General features: G+C 56.5%; 1 protein-coding gene and 1 long non-coding RNA gene across 2 annotated transcripts; both read right to left on the bottom strand.

The window, feature by feature from the left end:
• Positions 1 to 1,171: 1,171 nt before the first annotated feature.
• On the bottom strand, positions 1,172 to 23,559 carry LSS (lanosterol synthase (2,3-oxidosqualene-lanosterol cyclase)). The gene is made up of 22 exons (XM_005878918.2): positions 23,449 to 23,559; positions 22,991 to 23,159; positions 21,921 to 22,059; positions 20,869 to 20,977; positions 19,767 to 19,888; positions 18,451 to 18,547; positions 16,985 to 17,120; positions 16,181 to 16,289; positions 15,517 to 15,635; positions 13,953 to 14,050; positions 13,434 to 13,461; positions 11,351 to 11,407; positions 10,653 to 10,724; positions 10,343 to 10,393; positions 9,616 to 9,765; positions 8,846 to 8,942; positions 7,745 to 7,850; positions 4,395 to 4,460; positions 3,861 to 3,941; positions 3,182 to 3,352; positions 2,204 to 2,282; positions 1,172 to 1,706 (listed from the first exon to the last, which is right to left on the bottom strand). Exons 1-22 carry the CDS (start codon positions 23,460 to 23,462, stop codon positions 1,575 to 1,577), a joined length of 2,202 nt encoding a protein of 733 aa, XP_005878980.1. The 5' UTR covers positions 23,463 to 23,559; the 3' UTR covers positions 1,172 to 1,574.
• LOC106728258 lies at positions 17,591 to 18,147 on the bottom strand. Its single transcript, XR_001364537.1, has 2 exons — positions 17,951 to 18,147; positions 17,591 to 17,629 (listed from the first exon to the last, which is right to left on the bottom strand). It is a non-coding gene; the product is annotated as an uncharacterized LOC106728258 (long non-coding RNA).
• Positions 23,560 to 23,627: the final 68 nt, after the last annotated feature.

Here is a 23,627-nt window from a genome sequence, read left to right as displayed (position 1 = left end):
AAGTTTACATCATGCTGAATGCAGAAAAGCTAGTATGACTCCAGAGAAAATTTCCCAGCATAATATTCAAAATCTGATCACTGAAAATAAGATAATTTGAATTCAAGGCTCTTCAATGATTTACCCAGGATAGAGAACTGGATTTTTAATCAGGTTGAGGCAAATATTTTCCCCTGAAAGAACTGGAGACGCACCTGCTTATCTTCAGGCGGTTACTCTTGTTCCCTGAAACTGAGAAGCTGGGGAGCCCGGACAGCCCGGGACAGGGCCCAGGGCCGAGAGCAGCAGGAGGAAGGCCACATGTGCAAAGCCTCGGGCCCTGGCATGTTCTGGGCAGGTAACGACAAGGGCAGCGGAGCTTCCAGACATTTGTCTGCTGTCTGGGAGGGCAGGTGGCCAGGGGAGTGCAGGGTGGGGCTGCCATCAGTCCAGGAGGCAGCACAGAGAAAATGCAGGTGGAGGTGGTGTTGGGGTGGGGCCTCTGGGCGTTCACCAGGCCTGAGTTTTACTCTTATCAAAGCTCTTGGTGACTCCTCACAGCTACACCCCCGGGGAGGCCGTGAGTATGTGAGCCGCTCATCCGCTAAGTCAAAGGCAAACCCAGGTCCCTGATTTTCCATTCTGAGCCCCAAGTCCATGCACACCGAACCAGAAAGGTTTAGACTAGCCAGAGGGGGACTGAGAGGTTTACCACCCAAGAAGCATCACCTGGAAATCTGGCTCCCACTTCAGCTCAGAGAAAACTAGGGTGGGAGGGTCACGGCAGCCACTCGAGTGCCTTGGGCATCACACCTGCCTGGCCAGCTTCCGTGGGCAAAGACTGACAGGCTGGGTGCTCAGCTGTCCCTGGGACACAGCGATGCCCCTGGGTGGTAACCACAAGCCACGAACAACCTCTACTCTTTGTTATGCTTGGCCTCCCTGTGCATTTCTGTCATTACGAGAGGACTATAAACTCTCAAGATGGGGATGCTGGGTCCCACAAACTGGCTGCACCTCGATATAGCATGGAGGAGATCTGGGGCAGTGTTGGCATGTCTGGTCCCTGTCCCCACCAAGCCCTGGGTGGCATGGTAAAGAGGCAGGCCCAGCCCCTCTGCCGCCGCTCTCACCTCCCAGTCTAACAGACAAGAGACGCAGGAAGAGCCACCGGGGGGTGAGCCCAGAGATCTGGGGCAGTGTTGGCATGTCTGGTCCCTGTCCTCACTGAGCCCTGGGTGGCCATGGTAAAGAGGCAGGCCCAGCCCCTCTGCCCCCACTCTCACCTCCCAGTCCAACAGGCAAGAGACGCAGGAAGAACCACCAGGGGGTGAGCCCCGCTCCGGGCAGGAGGCAGATAAGGCACAACTGCTGAGAACTATTATTGGTCAAGAAAGCCCTCCCAGCCCCGCAGCCATGCCCCTAGGCAGGCCTGGTCCCTGGACTCACCCCAGAAGTGGGGAGTGAGGGAGTGAGGGAGTGAGGGGCAGGGCTACAGGGCACCCATGTCCCGGCAAGATGCTCCAATCTCACTCAGCATCCCCACAGGACGCCTGTGCCCGCCACCCACCGGCCAGGCACCCATAGGCCCCCTCTCAAGGGTGGCCAGCGAGGGCACTTTCGGGGTACAGGCGGGAGAAGCGGCCGAGGGCCCAGATGGGGAAGACGTTCCTGTAGCTTGTGTAGCTGATGGCGCAGGACTTGTTGAAGACTCCGGAGATGTTTTCCTGAAAGGACACAGGGACTTAAACTCAAAGGCTCCACCACATAGGCAAGGGGCTCCCTGACCCAAGAGCCCAGGTGGAGGGCTGGGCAGCTTGTGGGGAGAGTCAGTGAGGCAGAGCCCCAACAGCAGTCCTCCCCCCACATCCCAGCTCTCGGACCCCTCCACCTGCAGCACCCTCCTGCCTGGTCACCAGTCCTGCACAGGCGTGTCAACACCAGACTCATCCAGGGAGGGGGGTTAACCTCACATGACCTCGTGACCCCACGTCCACAAGGACTGGCAGTGAGGGGCCCATCAGGCAGAGCCTGAGGGCTTCCTCCATCCAGTGTCCTGGCATCACCAGCCCCGCCCCCCAAGCTAGTGCTTAGATCTGCTTTCAACACAGGCCACTCGTGAGTCATGTCTCTGAATCTCAAATCCCCCCGCCCATGAGCCCCCCGTGAGGGACACAGGGCCAGGAGGGGATAGGAAACTGAGGTCAGAGCCCCCGCAGCATACCTGGGGCCAATCACCATTGGGGAGCTGTTTTCTGAGCAGACATCTGACTCCTCTCTCTAGGGCCTCTACATCAGGATGCCTGCGGAAGAAGAGGCGGTGAACACACCATCACCGCTCTGTGGATGAGACAGCCACTGGCTGCAGCCAAAACCTGGCCCTCACCCTCCACAGCCCAGCACGGGACAAAGATGTGAAAACCTAACCCGCCATGCACGAGGTATCGGCACCACTAGGGACAACCAGTGCACCTCAGGCCCTCGCTGCACAGCTCACCCCGAGAAGTAGAGGATGCAGCGAGTGCGGACGCGAGCAGGCCAGGTGGGCAGCGCCTGAACATGGGCAATGAGGAGCCCCGCCTGCCCCAGACCTGCTGCTCTGACCCTGCCATGAGGCACTGCTCTTCTGCACCCCCAGGAGAGGAGGAGGCCAAGCCTCTCTGCCCATTGGTGCTCAGGCCCCCTAAGAGCCACAGAAGCCACCAGTGCTAATCCTCGCTCATCTCACAGGTTCAGGACCAAACTCAGCTGTGGGAGGCAGACTGGGGGCCGGTCCCTGACCCCGTTCCCTGCTCATACTAACCTGGCCTAGCTGGTACGGGGTTTTAGGAAGATTCCCCAAATGGCCCCGAACCAACAGGGCAGCACAGACTGGGCTACTGTGCATGCCCATGTATGCATACATGGGCATGTTACATGTGCATGAGTTTGTGTACCCATGTTTGCATGTCTGCACATGTACACCTCTGTGTGTGCACCTGCCTGTGCACACACATGGCTGAGCTCTACTGTGGAAACAGGCAGGACCACGGAGCACAGCTGTGGGTAGTGAGCCTCTTTGCAGGAACCCACTGATTCAGACAGACCTATAACTCTGGACAAGGAACCCTGCAACCTCACCTCCTCCCATCCCTGCACGCAGAGCTCCGCTGCCCACATCCCGACCGAGTCCCCAAGTTCAGTGTCCTTCCTTTGCCCCCACCTGACGGCCATCAGCCCCATCAGGGCCCAGCACGTGTTATGGATCTGGGACTGGGCACTCTGCACATAACGCCGCTGCTCACAGGACTCGAAGTCCTCGCCCCAGCCTCCGTCCGCCATCTGCTGGGACAGCAGGAAGTCGCAGGCCTGGGTGACCTCTGCACAGGCAGTCCTGCAGACACCAGACACGAGACACCGTCACACAATGGGAGTCCCAGGCCCCTGGGTTCTCACCCTGGCCGGGCCTCCTTAGGGCTGTGGGGAGGGGGGCTGCACTTGAGGTCACCCCACCACGGATAAAGTGAAAAGCTTTGTAGCTGCAGGCAGCCTCATTGCCATGACCACCCCATGAACACCCACCCAGCCAAGCAGAATTGGATAAAGCCGCTGGACACAGCTGGACATTGCCCTTCCCTCAATGCAACCCAGAGTGTATCCTAACACCCCATGAACACCCACCCAGCCAAGCAGAATTGGATGAGGCCGCTGGACACAGCTCGGACTGAGGCCTCCGCCCTTCCCTCAACGCAACCCAGAGAGTATCCTGGACTGTAGCCACTCCCACTGTTTTAAAAAATGTAAAAACACCCCCAAAATCAAACATCAAAGGAAGATACTCCCCAGCAAAGCTTCACACTGAGAAGACCCCATCCCACCAGGGGGCAAATGCCCGCACTCACCCATCGCGGTAAATCTGCCCCATGCAGGCAAAAGCTTCCAGCCCGAACCAGGTGCCGTAGGTAAAGCAAACCCCCCAGGAGCTGGAGGGAGACACGGGAAACGGAGGTTCAGCTGCCCAGGCCTCACTCAGCGGATGTGAGGGGACGGACACGTCCAGCATGGGGAGGCTGTGGTTACTTTCAAGAGAAACATCCACGTGGCCTTCACCAGCCACACCAGCTGCAGAGCTTTAGACCATGAGGCAAGCCTGCCCACAGCCCTCGGGTACAGCTCGTCCACTGGAACCACGAGCAAGATAAGAACTGATCTAAACCCAGAGGGGAGGGCGTGAATAATCAGACCCAACAAATAAGGCACAGGCCACTGAGCATGCCCCATACACTCGCCAAACACCGCCAGGGGGAAGGGCCGGCATTCACAAGGGACAAGGTCCACCAGAAATCTGTCGCAGGCAGCCTCCTGCCAGAGCCCTCTGGTGTAGCACGTGCGCACCGTGAGTGCAGCCATGTCCGGGGCCCACACATCTCACTCACCCTTCCCAGGAGCCGTCAGCCCTCTGCTGCCGACGACAGAACTCCAGGCCCTGCTCGAGGGTCTCCCTGCAACACAAGAGGACGGCCCAGTGAACATTCCAGCAAAACAGCAATTTGCTCAGTTCTATCCAGTCTATAGTCTCAAAAAAAAAATAAGCATGGTGTCCCCTTAAAAAATATGTAAAAATAAACCAACAGCTCAGAGAGGAGATACCAGCAACTATAGGACACAGGAGGGAGTTAAAGAAATGCAAGATGGAAGCAAACAGTGAGGGAGGAACCTCTATCCTTCTCCCTTCCTCTCTGTAAAAAATAAATAAAATATATATTTTTAAAAAAAGCAATGCAAGACGGAAGCAAACAGTGAGGGAGGAACCAACATTAGAAGCGGCTGCAACAGGATCAGTATCCCTGAAAACAATGTCAGTAACAGGGGCTTGAGTAAATCACACAAGATGAAATTTTACAGAGAAATTTAAAAATCAGAGAGAAAACAAAAGGTTTAGAGGACAGAGAAGCTCCATCGCAAGTCTAACTGGTACTTCAGATAAAGAGACCAGTTCTCTGGAAAGGCCAGAGAGGGGGTACAAGCACAGCCCGAGGTGCCGTGACCCTTGCCTTCGGGGCTCACCCCATGTCATCCGTCAGCTCCTGCAGAGCTGATGGGACATCACTCCTCTGACCGCATCGCGTGACACGCTGGCCTTCCTCTGGCCAGCAGAGTCCCTCTCTCTCGATTCTCTCCCCCTGCTGGCTCTCACAAAGCCGCACAGAGACCCCCGGGGCCAGAAATGAAAGGTGGCCTCCAGCCAACAGTCAGCAAGCAAACAGGCCTTGAGGCTGACACTGCACAGGACTGGACACCTGCCCGCAACCACACGAGCTCAGAGAAGATCTTCCTCAGTCAATGCTCAGAGGAGACAGCGGTCAGCTGGTGACAGGGCCCAGCTAAGCCTGAACTCCTGACCCAGGAGCTGGGAGGTGATCCCTGCACATTGTTTGAAGCCAATTCTGTAGTAGTATTCTTACTCAGTAATAGAAAACAAATACAGAGGTGAAGGTACAAATAAATTATATCAGTAATAAAAGAGTAGTATGACTATAGGTATAATGGAAATCAAAGTTAAGATAAAATGAGAAAAGTTGAGACAACACATTTGAAATTTAAACAAAATATATACATTATCAGGAAAATTAACTTATCAAAAATGGCCCCAAGAAGAAACAGAGATCCTGAATAGTCCTATAACTACTAAAGACATGAGTCAAAAATGTGAACTTTTCCCAGAAAAAGAACCCCAGGCCTAGAAGTTTTATAAGTGAATTCTACTAAATTATCACGAACAAGCATTCTAATCTCACACAAACTCTTCCATGGACTAGGAAGAGGAGAAACACTCCCTAATTCATTGTAGGGACCCAGCATTAGCTTTTCACGGCCAGATAGGGAAGGCGAGGCTCGTGCCTCCCGGGCTGAGCTATGACACAGCTCGGCATCCACGGATATGGATGCAAGATTCTCACTAAATATTGGGAACTGAACATGGTAGAGATATACTAAGTCAGGCTCATTCCAGAAATGCAAAGGTGTTTTAACATTAGAAAAGTCTACAAGAGTCACCCAGGACATTAGGAGATAAATACATCATTATCTCATAGACATTGAAAAATCACTTGCTAAACACAATACCTGCTCACAACAGAGGGAAAGAAACAACAAATTAGAAAAAAGAACTTTGTTACCCAGAAAAGAGGTTAACTACCAAAAACCTACCACAAATATCCTTCTTAATGGAGAAATATTAGAAGCAGTCCCCTTTAAAAAATCAGGAAATACAACAAAGATGTCACTATTACTACTTTCCACAAAGAAAACTCCAGGCCCAGATGGAGTTTCCAAACATAAGGACAAAAAAGCAGAAATCTCACAAATTCTTCCCGAGAACATGAAAAGAAAATATACTGTCCAGCATCGCTTCACAGGAGACCCTGACAGAGACATTATAATAAGGAAAATTACAGACCAGTTTCTCTTACAACCACAGTTGTAAAAATCCTAAACAAAACAGCTCAAATTTAACCCAACATATAAAAAGGAAAGCATAGGACCAAGCTGAGCTTCCACCAGGTTCACCGTGAAACACACGACAGGGAATCGTCCCACTCAGGAACCAGCAGCATGTTCCTGTGACACAGCACGTCACTCCTGAACATCCTCTGTGCCCAAAAGATAAACACGTGTTCACAGCAGGATGATTAATAACCACGAGCAGCCCCGTGGGCCCATGACAAGCATGGGGACAGTGTGGCACCTGCACTCAGCACGCGTGCCGATGGCCAAGAACAGTGTGAACGGCTGCTCCGCAGGTCTCGTCTCCCGAGCAGGAGACAGAGGGAAGGAAGCCAGGTCCGGGAGTCCCCACCTTGGGTCCTCGGGTGCAGGAACCCAGCAGCCACAGAACCAGGAGGGGAGGGAGCTTCTGGCAATGTGTGTGCCCATGTGGCCACACGTTCTTTCCACTTCACGACAGTTCCTCAGGCACCACACAGAGGGTCTGCATGCTGCTCTGCCCGTGTCAGACTTCAACAAGGTTTAAAAATTACATGTCAGCCCAGCCAGTGTTACTCAGTGGTTGAGCATTGGCCTATGAACCAGGTCATGGTTCGATTCCTGGTCAAGGCACATGCTTGGGTTATGGGCTCAATTCCCCAGTGTGGGGCATGCAGGAGGCAGCGGATAGATCAGTGGTCAGCAAACTCATTAGTCAACAGAGCCAAATATCAACAGTACAACGATTGAAATTCCCTTTGCGAGCCAAATTTTTTAAACTTAAACTATATAGGTAGGTACATTGTTATTAACTTAATTAGGGTACTCTTAAGGCTTAGGAAGAGCCACACTCAAGGGGCCAAAGAGCCGCATGTGGCTCGCGAGCCACAGTTTGCCAACCACTGGATAGATGATTGTCTCTCATCATTGATGTTTCTACCTCTCTCTCCCTCTCCCTTCCTCTCTGAAATCAATAAAAATATATTTTTTAAATAATAAATAAATAAAACTACATGTGGACACAGGTGGAGCTGGGGGTATGGATCCGTAACATTATTAAGATGTGAAAAATAACTCGCTTCTGTTATAACTGTGCTCCTTGGAGCCCCAAGTACATGTGTCTGATGCATTTCAGGGCATACAACCAGGCGTAAACCCCTCTCATATCTAAATGAGCTCCACTCCAGGGCCCCTTTATATGATGGGCCTCCTTAGAGGACAACAGCCCTCAATGTCTATTGGCAGCGCCTGAGCTCCTGACCCAGCTGGGGGCACCTGTGGCTGAGCGGCGGGCCCTTACCTGATCTCCCCTGGCCTGTGCTCCGGAAACTGCTTGTGGAAATGCTTCAGCGCCTGCATCACGGCCGAGGTGCATTCCACATACAAGTAGTCGATCATGATGTCCCCTGTGAAAGGGAAGGATCCAGGCCTGTGAGCTTCACCTCGGCGATTCAGGCCAAATCGTGAAGAACACGCACTGTAACGTGCGGGGCCTGCAAGGCTCATCAAGAGCCTGACCGTCTCCTGGAGGAAGCGAGGAAGGTGTCACCAGCGACCAGCCCAGGGACACAGCCACCAGGTGGCACCTACACAAGTGACCTGGTGACCTGGTGACCGAGTGACCTAGAGGCCCATCTGCTGTGGGACAACCAGGCCAGCGGAAGGTGGAGGAGGGAGCACACAGTAGAGCTATACCCACCCTGAAAACCCTCCACTGGACCATGTTTCAGTTATAGGAGGGGTACAGAGGCACAAAGGCGGGTCAGGGTAAAGAACTGGCCCTCACAGACCAGAACGATGACACTCAACACGAGGAACAGGGAGAGAGGGTACCCACCACACCTCCCCTGCAGGAGCATCAGGAGGCAGGGAGTCTCCAAGGAGGACAGAGCAGGAGTCGGCCCAGCTCGGGCCAGAGCCGGCTGTGACTCTGCGACAGAACCACAGCTTTCCATTTACTGCAAGGGCAACACAGCCAACTGTGGAGGTCGGGGAGCATGGAACGCTCCGGTGATTGGGGGGTTCCTTAAAGGATCCGCCATCATCCTCCAGAACAGTGGTTCTCAACCTTGCTAATGCCGCGACCCTTTAATACAGTTCCTCATGTTGTGGTGACCCCCAATTTCATTGTTATAAATTGAACATAATTAAAGCATAGTGATTAATCACAAAAACAATATGTAATTATATATGTGTTTTCCGATGGTCTTAGGCGACCCCTGTGAAAGGGTCGTTAGACCCTCAAAGGGGTCGCGACCCACAGGTTGAGAACCGCTGCTCCAGAGCCTTTGTGGGCACTGCCCCTGGCCGGGGGGAAGACCTCAGGACTCTGGTCAGAGAATCTGCCTTGGGGCAGGCAGGGCCCGGGTTGTGCCCAAATGCCCGCGGGCCAGCCACTCACCAAAGACCTCCGAGGGGTTAAGCAGCTCCAGCAGGTACCCTCCACGCTTGGTCTCGTAGGTGGCAAACCCCCCATCAGGGTTTCTCATGCTCAGCAACTAAAACCAGAGACCACATATCGTGAGCGCTGAGCATGTGCGAGCAGCCGAGGCTAGGTGGGTGGGCTTTCGGAAGCACTCAGGGCTAAGCGCTGACGGCAGGGGTGAGCAGCAGGGAGCTAGTTTTCACATCAGACCAAGACTCTCAGGTGCCCTGAGCATGGGCTGCAACCTTTCTTGACCAGCTACACCATAAGTAACTGTCTGGGAACACACCCTGACACACTCATGCATTTATAAGTCATGTATGTGCTGTGGAACCACGTGCCCTTCGCTGTACGACACGCACTGAAATGGATGTGCTGAATGGCGTGTCCTCTTTTACCAGATACCCAGTGGAGACCGCCAGCCCTCCCGAAGGAGCCTCCAGAACTAGAGAGAAAACAGGGCCGCAGCAGCCACCCCAGACCAGCCCAAGGCTCGTACACCCACTGGGAAGCGCAGGGCTCCGCACACACCCAGCCAGGACCTCCTGCTGGCCCAGCACAGGTGCCATCAGAGGACATGCCCCTCTGGCTCACGGTCTTGGCCCTGAGTGTTGGCTGGTACAGACCCTGTGGGAAGTACACGTGCGTGCACAGCTCCTCTGCAACACTAATGGGACCCGAGGGACCCCTGCGTGCACGGCGCCCCCAGCACCTGGGGAACAGAGCCCCGTGCCCAGCAGCCTCACCACAGCAACAGCATCGAAGAGCCGCTCTCGCGGGACGTGCGTGGTGACAAAAGGACACTTTTCCTGCGTGAGGAGGATAGACTTCAAGGCCTCAGCTGTGCAGTCGGCGACGATCCAGCCACAATCCAGAGTACTGAAGGGGAAGCCGCCCTGGAGAGCAGAGACTGTGACTGGGGGGTGGATCACCCAAAGCCACTGCACCCTCCACACCCGTGGGGAGCCACAGCCCCAAGCCACACACACGTGTATGGGCCTCCAGCTTCTAGCACAAGAACCCCACGGACTATAGCCTCTCCCCAGCGTCGCCCTCACACCCCACCGCACGTTGGGCACAAGAAAGGACCACAGGCACCCTCCTGACCCCCAGAGGGACACAGCCACAGCTGTCCACTCTCACACACACACGAGAAAACGGCCCTTTCTGCCCTCTCTCCTCCCCACATCACTCTAATTCACAGCCCAACAGTTTATTTCATGTCTGGACGTGTGTCTGTCTGGAAGCATCTCGGGCACGGACGTGCACATAGCATGTGAAGAGGCCACATGGCTCAGCTGCCTCAGCCATGCACCTCAGTCGGGGTGTCTCAGGAGCATCGCTGGAACCCACACATGCATCCGTAAGAGCAAGAAGCCCCAGGACACCGAGGGAGGAGCCCTCCTAAAAGGCCCAACCCAGCTAACAGGCAGCCTCTCCCAGGGCCTGGGGCAGCAGGCACGACGCAGGTACCTTGTTCATCTGGCGGTAGTACTTCTGGTAATCGGGCGGGTTCTCTGGGACCTGGGAAGTGTACGAAGGGCATGCGTGGAAAGCACAGGAGGGAACATGTCACCACCACACCAGACACCGCGGCGGGGCTGGCACAGCAGGACATGGGGAGTCTGGTGCTGCGGTCCTCGGGGCATCACCCCCACGGCCCACCGCCCAGAGCCCTACCCACTGCTGGGAAACACAATCAGGCACCCCTTGACCTGGAGAGGGCAGGGTGGGAGGGGAAACCTCTGCCTATGGAAAGTCCCTCACACCCCCCAGGGTTCACCTGTGAGATCCGCAGGAACTCGTGCGCCTTCTGCAGGCAGGAGGAAAACTCGGGCCTGTGGTGTGCGCCTGCCTGGAAGAGAGAAGAAGCTGAGCCGCTGGCCACAGGAGCCTGTGGGGTAGGCTGGTCTCTGGACAGCTGCCACCACTGGGAACCAGGAACAAACCCACCCGGGGTCTTAGGTGTCTGCCGATAAGGCAGAAAGACGTGATGGAAAAATGGTGTGGGCAGGAGGGATGTCCACACCACACCCGCTCACCCACACTCACAGGGTCCTGACCTGTCCATGGCAAACCTCACATTCGCTAGCCCGGCCCCACATAGCCCTGACCCCTCCTCAGGGCTCCCCAGGATTCCATGACCTCATTCCACCAGAATAAAAACACGCTCCCGCTTCTCTCTAATACATGCTCAGTGGCTCTTTTCAAAGTGTCCAGGAGGAGCAGTTTGGGTTTAACAAGAGCCTGGAGCAGTCCCCACTGCCATGTCTCCGGGGCAGCCCCTCCAGCCTCCCTGTTCCAGAAGCCTCCGAGCCAGCCCACCGCCCAGGCAAGACCCAGCTTCAGCCGATCCATCGCCAAGGCCTTGGAGCCCAGGAGAGCGAAGAGTCAGCGTCAGCAGGTGTTGTGTCCTGGGCACAGGGGTAGGTGCACAGGAAGATCAGCTGGAGGCCGAGGAACAAGAAAACAGCCACGTACCTCCAGGAATGCCTGGATGGCGAACGAGGTGTCCCAGACCTGCGAGCCATTGGTGCCCTGCACACAAAGAGTGAACCATTGCAGCAGCCAGGCAGCGTCCTCCCAGCCGCCCACTGCCTCTCGGAATCTGTCAGTGCCGGAGGCTCCCACCAGCTCCCGCGAAGAGGCAGGAGCCAGCGTTTCCTGACAGCTGGCTCTGGCCTATGTGCACCCTTCAAAGCCCATGATGGCTTGTGGGAGCTGGTCCTGCAGGCAGCCCCAACTGCCTTCATCGGGCCGCCAGCCCGGAAAGGACTGTATCAGGGTACTTCAGGGTTCTGACAGCCAACCCCTGTGGTCTCCACTGCCTGTGGCCTCTATCCACCCTATGACAGCCTCTGGCCCTACTGTGATGACCAGAAACACCCCCACTTCTGAGGTGGTAAGGCCTGGCTGAGGACTCGAAGGGGCTAGGAAGGCCCCCTCAAATCCAACCTGGGAGCCTGGTTCACTGGTCAACACTGAGATCCCACCGGAGCACCGATGACCAAACCCCAGTGAGGCCGAGCAGGACTGTGACAGGCAGGTGGATAACTGGGATGGGAGTGGAAACACCTGAGCCCAGACCACCTGTGGCGCTAACAGGACAGCAGGATCGGGGCCCAGTGGGATGTGTGGGAAGAACTCGCACCACCAGGAAAACTGCCTGGCCAAAAGAAACCCGAAGGACATCAACCCTCGGGGCCTAACCGCTGATTTGCTGAAAATACAGGGCCCAGAGGAAGAAACCGGTCGGATCCAGAAAGTGGACCCTTTAGAGCAGCGGTTCTCAACCTGTGGGTCGCGACCCCTTTGGCGGTCAAACGACCCTTTCACAGGGGTCGCCTAAGACCATCCTGCATATCAGATATTTACATGACGATTCATAACAGTAGCAACATTACAGTTATGAAGTAGCAACGAAAGTAATTTTATGGTTGGGTCACAACATGGGGAACTGTATTTAAAGGGCCAGAAGGTTGAGAACCACTGCTGTAGAGGCAGGTGGCCAGGAAAGAAGGCACTTGGGAGATGGCTAGCAGAGAGCATCAGCCACTGGGCTCTAATCCGGATGCCCACAAGCCCAGCACAAACCACACTAAGGCATCCCTGACTCCGCGGTGGCATAGACGTTTCCTAAAGACAAAGAAGCCCTCGAGCGCTGGGACGTGAAAGGGCAGTTGGCATGTTTTGAAAATCCTTTTACAAGAGATTGGCGGTGTGGGAGTCAGGCGCTGGGAGAGGGGCTCAGGGCCTGCCTGGAGGGCACCGAGGTGAGCTCTACGCTGGGAGCGCTGGCCTGGGGCCCGTCCCAAAGGCCCAGTGACCTGTGCACCCCAAGGCCCCTGCTGGAACCTCTGCATTCCCACACTGAGCCCTACGGGTTCAGCAGATAAAACCCCTCAGGGTGGCCCAACAGCTCCAAGGCTTGCTGTTTGCAGGGCCCCTGTAGCTGGAGGAGGTCAGCCCAGGAAGCCCTGCACTGTGGCATCCCACCCCAGGGTCACAAACAGGAAATATGCTGGGGGGCTGGGAGGTGGGGTGATGGTGTCAGATCACCTACACATCCAAACCGCACAAATCGATGGGACACCTGCACCAAAAGGCACAGGGGAGTGCATCTCAGGGCTGAGGGACGAAGCCATAAACCCTGAGGGCGGGAGCAGCTCTGCAGGTGCTAGGCTGGGGGCAGGGCTCGCTTCCTACCTGAGGCCTGCAGTTCATTAGTCAGGCCACTGTGTGGGCTCTGAGGTCACTGTCCGCTCCTGGCCTGCAGTCCTGAACTACTCTGGCTCACAGACGCTCCCGCATGGTGGCTGCAGACCCCCTGTGCTCCCACGACCCTGGAGGACTCTGACCCTCAGCGCTCCCACAATCCGAGGGCTCCGGGCTCTCCTGCACACTTCCCAGCCCTGGAGGCGCGCCATGAACCCTCCGAGACAGGATGGAGGGCCTGCAGCTGCTCATCACACTGCCAGGCCTTGTTAGGAGTGATTTGTAAATCTCAAACCCACAGGCAGGAATGGTTGCAAAGGAAGCCAGCAGCCGGCCCAGCAGCTCTCACCTGCATCTTCATGCCATCGAGGCCCAGCCTGTGAAGAGAAAAGCCAGGTCAGGGAGCAGAGCACAAAGAGCTGGGAGTCAGGCGGTGCCCAGAGCCCGCATGGGCAGGAGGCTCAGGACAGCCTCCTCTCCCCAGCCGGGTGAGGGGGCAGCAGGAGCTCCCTCCAAGGCACAACCCATAACTGACCAGCTCTCCTTATCACCAAAGCCTTCCTGACATTCGCCTGAAGCTGCCCTGTCCGCTCACAGGCTTCCTGGTTCTGCCTCCTAGAAGCACCCAGTTTGCACTAAGGGGTGGACCTTTCCACTCAAACACAACCCTCCTCAGCTTCCATCGACCCTGAAACTACTGGTTCCAGTGTCACACCAGACGCCACGGCACCCTCGCTGGGACATGAAGGTAGAGAGTCACACGCCTGCCGCTGCAGCTGTGGGGTCCACAAACATCTTCTCTGGGCTCTCAGCTACGCCAGTCAGAGACAAAGTGTGACACCAATTGGGCCCTTCCCGCCACACTCACCAGAGGTAGTCGGGGATCCTGGAGACGTGCTCCTGGAAAGCGTAGGAGGCCGGCCCGTCCACGCGCCAGCGCACGAGCATGTTGATGGTTTTTGAGATCTGCAGGAGATGGGCCTGTCAGGGCTCTGCTTCATACCTGCTGGGCATGAGGAGGTCGCCCAACCCCACCAAGGGCCCAGCACAGCCCCCACAGGCCAGGCCGGGCCTTCTGGTCTACCCCACATTTCCCAAGCACACGCTGCTTCCAGGCCTGAGAGACAGAGCCCCCGTGGTGTCCAGGAAACCTGGTCTCCGAGGGAAGTGGGAAGGGGCAGAGTATGCGCAGAGGAGGGAGGGAGACCTGTAAGAGGTGTGAGCCCAGCAAACTGGCAAGCGAGCAGGGTGCCCGAGTGGGCTCCTGGGGACAGAGGGGCACAGGGGAGATGCAGGCCAGACCTGCCTGCTCAGAATGGCATGTTCTAGAGGCCCAGACCTTCCACTCTGGGATCTCCTAAGGCAAGATCCAACTAAGGCCTACATCTAACTTGTCAAACGTGCTTTACGCACATTAAATCAAAGCTGAGAGTCACAGTGCTGCTAAAAGGAACACAACTGCCCTGACTGGTTTGGCTCAGTGTATAGAGCATCAGCCTGTGGACTGAAGGGTCCCAGGTTCGATTCCAGTCAAGGGCACCAAAAAATAATAATAATAATAATAATAAAAGGAACACAACTGACTGCGCTGTGGGGCATCATCATTTTCGATCCACTGGGGTTCCAGGAGGCCCAGAAAGTGCCTGGGAGCAGGGACGGGAGTGGGGCTGGGTGGCACTGCACCGACTGGGTGTACCTCACGAAGCCCCAGTCATGCCCTGCCAGGGGCTCAGAACTGCTCTGCCTCCTGCACCCGTCGCCCATGGCCTCGAGCCGGCCTCCCCGACCCTGCACTGGCCGCTGTGCGCCTGGCCACAGGGTCCCACAGGTGTGTCCACACCTGGCCCCACAAGGCAAAGCCAGGTCAGAAGCTCAGAACCTCAGAGCAATGAGAGTTCCACGTCACAGGGCTCGGCAGGATCCAGGAATGGAACCCACGCACCCCTGCTGCTCTCACCCCCATAAGAGAAGGGCAGATAGGAGTTATTAGGAGTGGGTTGGCCAGAAAGATCCTGAGAAAGTGGCCTCAAAGAGCAGTGTTCAGACACACTAGGTCAGCGGTTCTCAACCTGTGGGTCGCGACCCCTTTGGCGGTCGAACGACCCTTTCACAGGGGTCGCCTAAGACCATCCTGCATATCAGATTATTTACGATTCATAACAGTAGCAACATTACAGTTATGACGTAGCAACGACAGTAATTTTATGGTTGGGTCACAACATGAGGAACTGTATTTAAAGGGCCAGAAGGTTGAGAACCACTGCACTAGGTGGTGGGGGTGGGAGGAGGGCCAAGCACACAGGTGGGGACTAAATGGGGTCCTGTTGGAGCAGAGGGTCGCCTGCAGGGAGACCCCTACTCCCAATCCCAGAGACCGGTCTCTGAGCCTTCCCCCACTCAAGGCTGACACCCAGCAGATTAGTGGCACTGACCGGGCCAATGCTGATGCACTTGGTGAAGCGGTCATCGGCCACAATGTGCTCATACAGCTTCCGGACGGCCCGCTGCCGCAGGCTGGCGCTGTGGTGGCGTTCGTACAGGTTGAGGATTACTGTGGGGGCAAGGGCATCAGCAAGCACAGGGCACAGAGGAGCTCCTGGCCTCAGCCCAGCCAGGCACAGGGCCACTTGGGCCATTCCAGCCTTCCTTTCTGCTGTCCCCCCATGCCCCTCACACCCCACACCCTGCCTGCCCCCTCACATTGGCATGCTGCCCTGCCATGTTAGGAGGGCTCCGTGAGTAGAAACCCAGTTGTTTCTCAGCATTGACGGGACAGGGACCCAGCGACCACCCAGGGCCCCGCACACCGCATGCAGTGCTGGTCTCCTGGGGGTCCCACAGGGAGGTGAGCCTGGACTGCATCTCTCCCCCAGGGAGGAATGACTGCGCCCTCCAAGGCCCTCAGCTCCCAGTTCTCTCATCTAGGGGCCCAAGCCCCAGGATCACTCCAAGGGCAGGGCAGGTCTGCTGGACATGAGGCGCACACAGCCGGCTCCTCACCACATGACCCACATGACGATGAGAGAGTAAACTCATCGCCACCTCAGGTGTCAGCTGACCCCAGGGAGGCCCAGCCAGCCCCAGGGAAGCACCCACCATACATTACACGGAGCAGCCAGCTGTGCGGCGTGTAGAGATCGTCAGGGGCCACGTTGTTCCTCTGCGCCGGCCAGTTGATGCTGGCATAGTCCTCCACATAGAGCTCCTGGGGGCGACAGCACCTCAGCACCCACTGCCTATAGCTGTCTTCTCCCTCTGCCCCCCGAGGGCACGCCCTGATCCACACCCCGCACCCCAACCCACCTCAGGGCCTGCTTCCCAGGGACAGGTGCCTGCGCCCCATCCCACCACAAGAGCCCCTCTGGGCAGTTCCTAAGGGGATAGGAGAGGGAGGCCTCACCCTAACCCAGGGGTGGGCAACCTCTGGCACGCATGCCAAACATGGCACGCCAGTAACTTTTGCTGGCCCACGAAATCCTCTCTTATAATCAATCTTCCATTTACAATTTTTTTCTTAATATCGACTTATTTTTCAGATAAATTCAGTGTAGGTGCATCTTAGATAAATAAATAATTTTACATAACATGTATACATTAAAAATAAATGTATTTTTCATCATCATATACTGTGTTTTTGTCGCTCGAATGAATTTTATTATTTCTTCATGGTTCTTCACATACGTACACCTTAAGAGATATCAAGTAGGCGTAACATGTTCTCAAAAAATTAGGGTTGGCACGCAGAAGAATTTTGAGTCAGAGATTTTGCTGGTTTTGGCACGCACTCACAAGAAGGTTGCCCACCCCTGCCCTAACCTCAGGGGGCTCAGCACTGCAGGCCCATGGGACCAGGCGAGCACAGCCGACCTTGAGGATGACCCAGGCCCAGGTCCTCCTCACCTGGCGCAGGCTCTGGACCAGCGGGTCCTCCTCAGCGTTCAGCCGGGTGGCATAGCAGTAGCTCATGGGCAGGTAGACCTGACGGCAGTGGCACCAGAGTGTGGAGGGGTGTGCCGGCATCCAGTCAGGAAACAGCCTGGGGGGGACAGTGGATAAGCAGGAGCCCCAGCCCCGCCATCAGCACCACCACAGCCCCAGGCCTCCCAAACATGGACTCAGAGTGGCCGAGCACAACCATGCTCTCAAGGGAAGCGGTCAAACCCCCTCCCTGGGTGCCCCAGGGTGCAGGCCACTTCTGGTTCAGCCAAATGCATCCTAAAGCCAGGAGACCGCGGTCCTAAGGTTCAGGACTATCTGTGGTTTCTCAGTAGTGGCAGACAAACCATGGTAACATGGAACGTTAATAGTGAGAAACGGGTGAGGGGTCTCTGGGACAGGTCTGGATTACCTTTGCAACTTTTCTGGAAATTGAAAACTATTCCAAAATGCAAAGTTTACTTAAAACGGTTAGGCCTGAGCCTTTGATCATGACCTCCACACATGTGTTTTCTGACATCAGCATAGCCAGGGCACCTTCCCGGGTGGGTGAGTACCGGGGGTATTTTCTCTACCCTCCCCTTCAAGCCCTCGTCCTCATATTGGGGGCTCAGGGAGGCACAGGGCTGCGTGTATCCTCCCTGTTCCCAGTCATGAGAGTCGGGCATGTGATCCCCAGCCTGAAGCCAGTTCCCTCACTCTCTTAAGAGCTCCTCCACTCACTTTAAAGGGTGTGCTTTTCTTTTTACCTTTTGGGTTCAGGTCCTCCATCCTGGATACCTACCCTTTACTCTCTAAGCCACACCCCTCCAAACACTCTAGCAAAGACCAGCAGTGACCGCAGGGGCGCCACCTCATGGCGGGCACGGACAACACAGTTCCCTGACAGCAGCCTCAGGCTCCTGGCACCGGCTGCCTTTCCTCGCCTACGCCTTACACACCGGTGAGGTTCACGTCCAATTGGCAAGCCGCCAGTGAGGAATGCTGTAATGGCCCCAAGACACGCGCCATCCCCTTCCAGACTGGCTAACCTTGAGTAACAGAGCCCCTCCGCCCACTTCACCTTGCTGCCCCTCTGCCACCACCACCCCACCTCATGGCTGTGGAGGCCGGGCCCTCCGCCCTTCCAGCAGGACCCCGCTGTCACTCCCCAGTGGCCCCTTCACCATGCGCCCTTCCTCCACCAAAGTCATCTAACACAAGCCCCCCGCCCCCAACCTCCCCGATGCTCCCTGAGGGACCACACCTGCTGACAATGCTCCAGGGGCCCTGTAACAGCCCAGCAGGGTGACCCACCCACCACATGGCCCAACCCAGGGCACCCCCCTCCTTCCTTCCAATATCCTTCAGGCAGGAACCGAGGGCCCTGTCATTCCATTCAGTAGGGCAGCAGGGACCGGGCTGCCACGACCCCGCAGAGGCGAGCCTACCACATCTCCGGGAACAGGGTGTTGAGGCCTTCCCAGCTGTAAACGTTCAGGACAGCCAGCCAGAATTTCCCCCAGGAGGGGATGGCCACAGCTCCACCTGGAGAGAGAACAGGCCCATGTTATCTCCCTCCAACTGGACCCTCGGGAGTCACGCGTGCCCTTCTTGTCTGAATTGAGGGCAAAGGCTTCCAAACCCCACACAACAGCCACGGGGTCGGTCAGCAGCTTCCCCAACATGAGTGTGTGCAGCCCCAGGAGAGGCATTCACAGCCCTACCTTCAGGAAGGAGACACACAGGCAGCTACCTGGGAAGGTGAGGGGCCCAGATGCACGCAGCAGCCTGTATCACATGGGCCTGGAGGCGATGAGGGGCAGTGAGCGCGCATGCTCGGCCTTCTCTGAGGGCCACTATGGCTGACCCTCACGTGTGTCCCCACTCAGCGGGCAGGGCAGGGCTCCGACCTGGCTGTCAGTGACACTCTGGCCCAAGTTGGAGCCACGCCAGCAGCACAGGTCCCAGGCACAGAAACACCATCCTGGCTGTGCTTCACAAGGAGGCCTCGCCCAGACTCACGAGTTCAGAAGTAAAAAACCCAGGAGCCACCAGGGAAGCAAGTGTGGCCCAAACACATTCCCTCCCTAGGCAAGGAGCCTGAAAGCAGCTGGTGAGACCAGAAGCTAATGAGGAAGTCACTGCAAGCGCGACACCTGAGAAGACTGTGGGATTGCATTAGAATGCACACAGGTTAGGAATGGCTCCCAGAGGAGGGACATCCCAGGTGCCAGGTGAAGGATGAGGAGGAACTCCCACAGCAGTGGGGTGGGGTGGAACGCAGGATCCCAGGCAGAGGAAGCAGCATGCAGAGCCCTGAGGTGCGAAAGGACTTCCAGGAGCTGACAGGAGCCCCTGTGTGTGAGCACCGGAGCAGGAGGACAGGTGGACGGAGGAGTGGCCACGAGAGACAGGTGGTGAGGCCTGCCAGGCTCTGGAGAGCAGCAAGAAAGGACTCCGGTCAGCGGGAGCCATGGAGCCTCCCCAGGGCTGCAATGAACAGCCTTCAGAGCACACAGGCAGGGGGAGAGGTGCTAGCTGCTAGAGCCCACCCAGCAAACAGGAGGGTATATGGTTATCTTAATTTGCTTTTTCAAAAACTACTGGTAAGGTGACACCGTTTCTACTTCTCTGCTTTGATGAATTCCCTGTTCACGTGTTTCGCCCACTGTTTCAGGTGAAGGAGCATCTTTCTATCTCTCATTTGCAAGAACTCATTAAGCAAAGTAGCCCGGACCCTCAGCATGTGCTGTGCAGGGCATACCTTTCTTGTGAAGAAGGTTCCGTGCTCGCACCAGGTCAGGATCGTCAGGCCCAACACCCAGGATTCTCAGGGACACATAGTTGAGCGCAGTCCCAAACACCGTGGACTTGTCCTCAACGTGCCTATAGGAGCGGGAGACAGGGTGGGAAAAGGACATCTTTTATTATTTCTAAGAAATTAGGCAATGCTTTCAGTTCAATGTCCTCAGGAGGCGATGAGGGGCAGTGAGCACACATGCTCGGCCTTCTCTTAGGGCCACTTATGGCTGCCCCTGACATATGTGTGCCCACCTAGCAGGCAGGGCGGGGCTCCAACCTGGCTGTCAGCGACACTCTTACCCAAGTTGGAGCCACCCCAGCAGCACAGGTTCCAGGCACAGGAATGGAACACATCCTACACTGACAACAGGACAACACAAGAAACACCCAGAACAGCCACCTCGCATGACAACCAAAACCGGCCCTGCAGAACCTGCCTGCCTCCTCTGCTTACTTCCCACACCTCAATCAACATAATCCATCTAAGCCCCACTCAGCACCATGGCACACAGAACACAGTGCAGGGCAACGTGTAAGGGCACGCTGCCACCCTGTGCAGTCATACGGCACTGGTGACACCTCAGCATCTGTCATGACGTGCTGGGACCCACAGGCCAGAGCTGGGGCTCACAGCCCTGTTGAGAAAGGCTGAGCTGTTCCCCTAGGGTTCTGTAATGGAGGCCAGTGGTGTGGATTTGGCCCACCAGAGCCCACAACCAGGGTGGGCAGGCAGGTGGCCACCTTGGGGGAGGGTCCTGTTCCCAGAGCAAGCCCTGCCACAGAAAGGCAGGCTGAGACGAGGGAGAGCTGGCCAGCCCCAGCTGCAGACAATTTCCTTCTGCCTTCGTGATAACAGCCAGATGGTTTTCACTGCAGGTGAGGGTCTCAGGTCTCTAAGCGAGTCATGCAACCAATTTATAACACAAGCTGGGACACTGACCACTCCCCCACCCATGCCAGGTCCAGTTACAGTCACCCCGCCCCTCGACAGGTGCATGTCCTACACAAGAACATCTGTGCACACGTATGTACACATGGGCAGTGACAGGGCCGAGCAGACTCACAGGCCCCAGCCGCCGTCCGGGAGCTGCACCGACCGCAGGTACCGCACCATCTCTTCTTTGTATCCAGCTGGCAGAGGGATGCGCGCCGCGTGGCATGTGATCAGGAGGCCTGTGGGACAGAAAAGATGTCTGCCCCTGGGAGCAGGCACTCGGCACTGCGAATCCCAGCCCCTTTCCTCCTGAGGACCCCTCCCGACAGGGAGCTATTCCCAAGGTTCTCCTTGGCACAGAAACAAGCCTGGGAAGGCTGCTCCTCTGGACCCCGAAACCAGTGCTCACCACAGTGATGCACATATGTGCACATATGTTCAAACCAGATTCCCATCCTCTCCATGTCACAGGTGAGGTGGCCGAGGCATCTGAAGTCCTGTCGCCTTGCCCAGGGTCAAAGCAGACCAGGGGAAGAGTCTCCACAGGCTCCAGGTGGGCCGAAGAGAAGACAGAACCCTTGACTTGCTCCCAAGGGCAAGTCCATGCCAAAAGACTAAGTGTTTCTTTAGAGAAACATTTGCAGGATGTAATAGTTTTCTGTTTTTGTTTTTTTAGGGTGCAATAGTCTTGTCTAGCCAAACTAATTCTGTGCCGGGAGGGCCCAGCAGCAATGTTCCTGGCACTCACCAACCCGAACCTGTAGCTCACCTGGCTGAGCTCCTTCAAGGTGCGTTCACAAGCCAAAGCAGCCCACAGAGAGCTTAAAGATACCCACTGACCACCCTGCCTGCCACCAGCACCTTCGCACAGGCTCAGCCCTCCGCCTGGCGTGCCTGGGACGCAAGAGCCACCCCTCCCCTACCCCCAGAGCGCCCTTGCTTCCCTTGTCACAACACTGGGCTGGCTGTGCCTTCACCCCCCTCTCCCAGCACCAACACCAGGATAACTAAGGTGCAGGGTAACCCCTCCCCCGAGCCCTTTTCCACGTGAGCTCCTGGGTGCAAAGCTGCTTGCGCATTCACACCACAGACATACACCAAGGGCTTGAACCAGGTCAGGCCAGTACCCCAATGATGCCCCAGGGTCGCCTCGCCCACGGGCCCGGGGCAGCACCCTCCTACCTGGCAGAAGGAAGAGTGGGCCGCCATAATCACCCGCCCAGTGCCCATCTTCGGCCTGCAGCCCCATGTAAAATGTCATCCCATTCAGAGCCCCCTCATGGGCTGTGTGGGCTTTGGACAAGTCTTTAAAGTAACTCCCCTGCAAAAGAAAAGAGAGATGAGACCTGAGGGGGTCTGTGGCCAGGCCGAAATAATGAATCTGAATTACTTTAAAAGTCTCAGCTGTTTCAATTTAAAAAATCTGAAACTCTTCGATGATGGTATTACCATCTCAGCAAAGTAAAAGGACAGCTCCGGGCTCTCATGGTTTCGCTTTCCAGCCACACATATTTGCAAATTTCTTCACTTCTCCAAGTGCCCAAGAGCGTGGGGTGGGGCCCCGATGCCCACGCAGACCTGAAATTCAGGCCTCTCTCTCACAGGAAGGGGCCAGAGGACCACACAGCAACTGGTGGCCGGGGCACAACCAGGAGACCCATTTACACTGCATACTCTCTGACTAGCTGAATTTCTTCTATGACATTTACTGGATCAAAAACATTTTTTCTGCCCTGGCCGGGTGGCTCGGCTGGTTGGAGCGTTGTCGCATGCCCCAGATGGTTTGCAGATTGGATTCCCAGTGAGGGCACACACCCAGGTCGCTGAGGTCAGCGGTGGGCTCTGTCTTATGGGGTCCCCCTCTGCGATGTTCCTCTCTCTCTCCCTCCCCCTCTCTCTAAGTTCAGTAAGAACATATCCTCTGGTGAGGATTAAAAACACACACAAACCCAACAACATTTTTTCTGAATAATAAAAAAATAAAATAGAGCAGTTTCTTACCGACGACTTACTGATAGAGGAATTGAAGCAAATTCAACTCACGCCCTGTATAGAACCAGCTGATTCCCGCAGGAACCAGCCTCAGTGGCAGGTGGGCCCGGCCCCACATTGCACATCCCTCCCACTTCAACAAGAAGACACCCTCCACGGGCAGCTTTCGGAAACTCCCTGCTGGTTCCCGGTGCTCCCGGCTAAGGATCAGGAGCGTGAGCAGGAGTCCCCGGCTGTGTGGGAAGCCCTCGAGCACCCACCGTGTCCAGTCCCACGGAGTGAGCTTCCAGCGCAGTCTGCCCGCGGCCGGGGTGGTCCTCTTCTTGCAAATAAGTCCACACCTGCCTTCCCCTCTCATTGCTGAGTCGCCAGCGGCTGAGGTCAGTGGCGGGCTCTGTCTTATAGGGTCCCCCTCGACGACGCAGACACCTGGAAACGATCACGAGTGGCCATCCTGCCTTCTCTTTAGCTCAGAGCCCGGAGGTCTCCCCTCCAGCAACGCGCAGGCAGGAAACACTCTCAGCGCCACTCCGGCCTCTCGCTGCTGCCCCGTTATCTGTCGTGGCAAGCGGAGGCGCCGGCCACCAGGTTCCCCAGGATCCCCATCCCACCCGGCTCTCCTCGGCCCCGACCCCAGGCGGCCCCCGCCCACGCGGGACCTCCTCCGCGCCCCGACCACGCTCTCCCTTCTGGTGGGACACCCAGCGCGAGGACTCACGTGCCCTCGGTCATGACGGCCGCCGGGATCTCTGCAACCTGCACACCGAGCCAGGACCCACCACAGGCGCGCCACCGGCTATCAAGCGAAGCGCGGTGGGAAGATGCCCGTGCAGCCAATCAGAACGCCGCGGGGGTGGGCCCTCGGCCGTGCCCAGCCACTGCAGTGGTGGCGGGGCC

Source organism: Myotis brandtii, unplaced genomic scaffold, assembly GCF_000412655.1.
Source record: "Myotis brandtii unplaced genomic scaffold, ASM41265v1 scaffold577, whole genome shotgun sequence".
Taxonomy (NCBI): Eukaryota; Metazoa; Chordata; class Mammalia; order Chiroptera; family Vespertilionidae; genus Myotis; species Myotis brandtii.
This window is presented reverse-complemented; position numbering and strand designations above follow the sequence as displayed.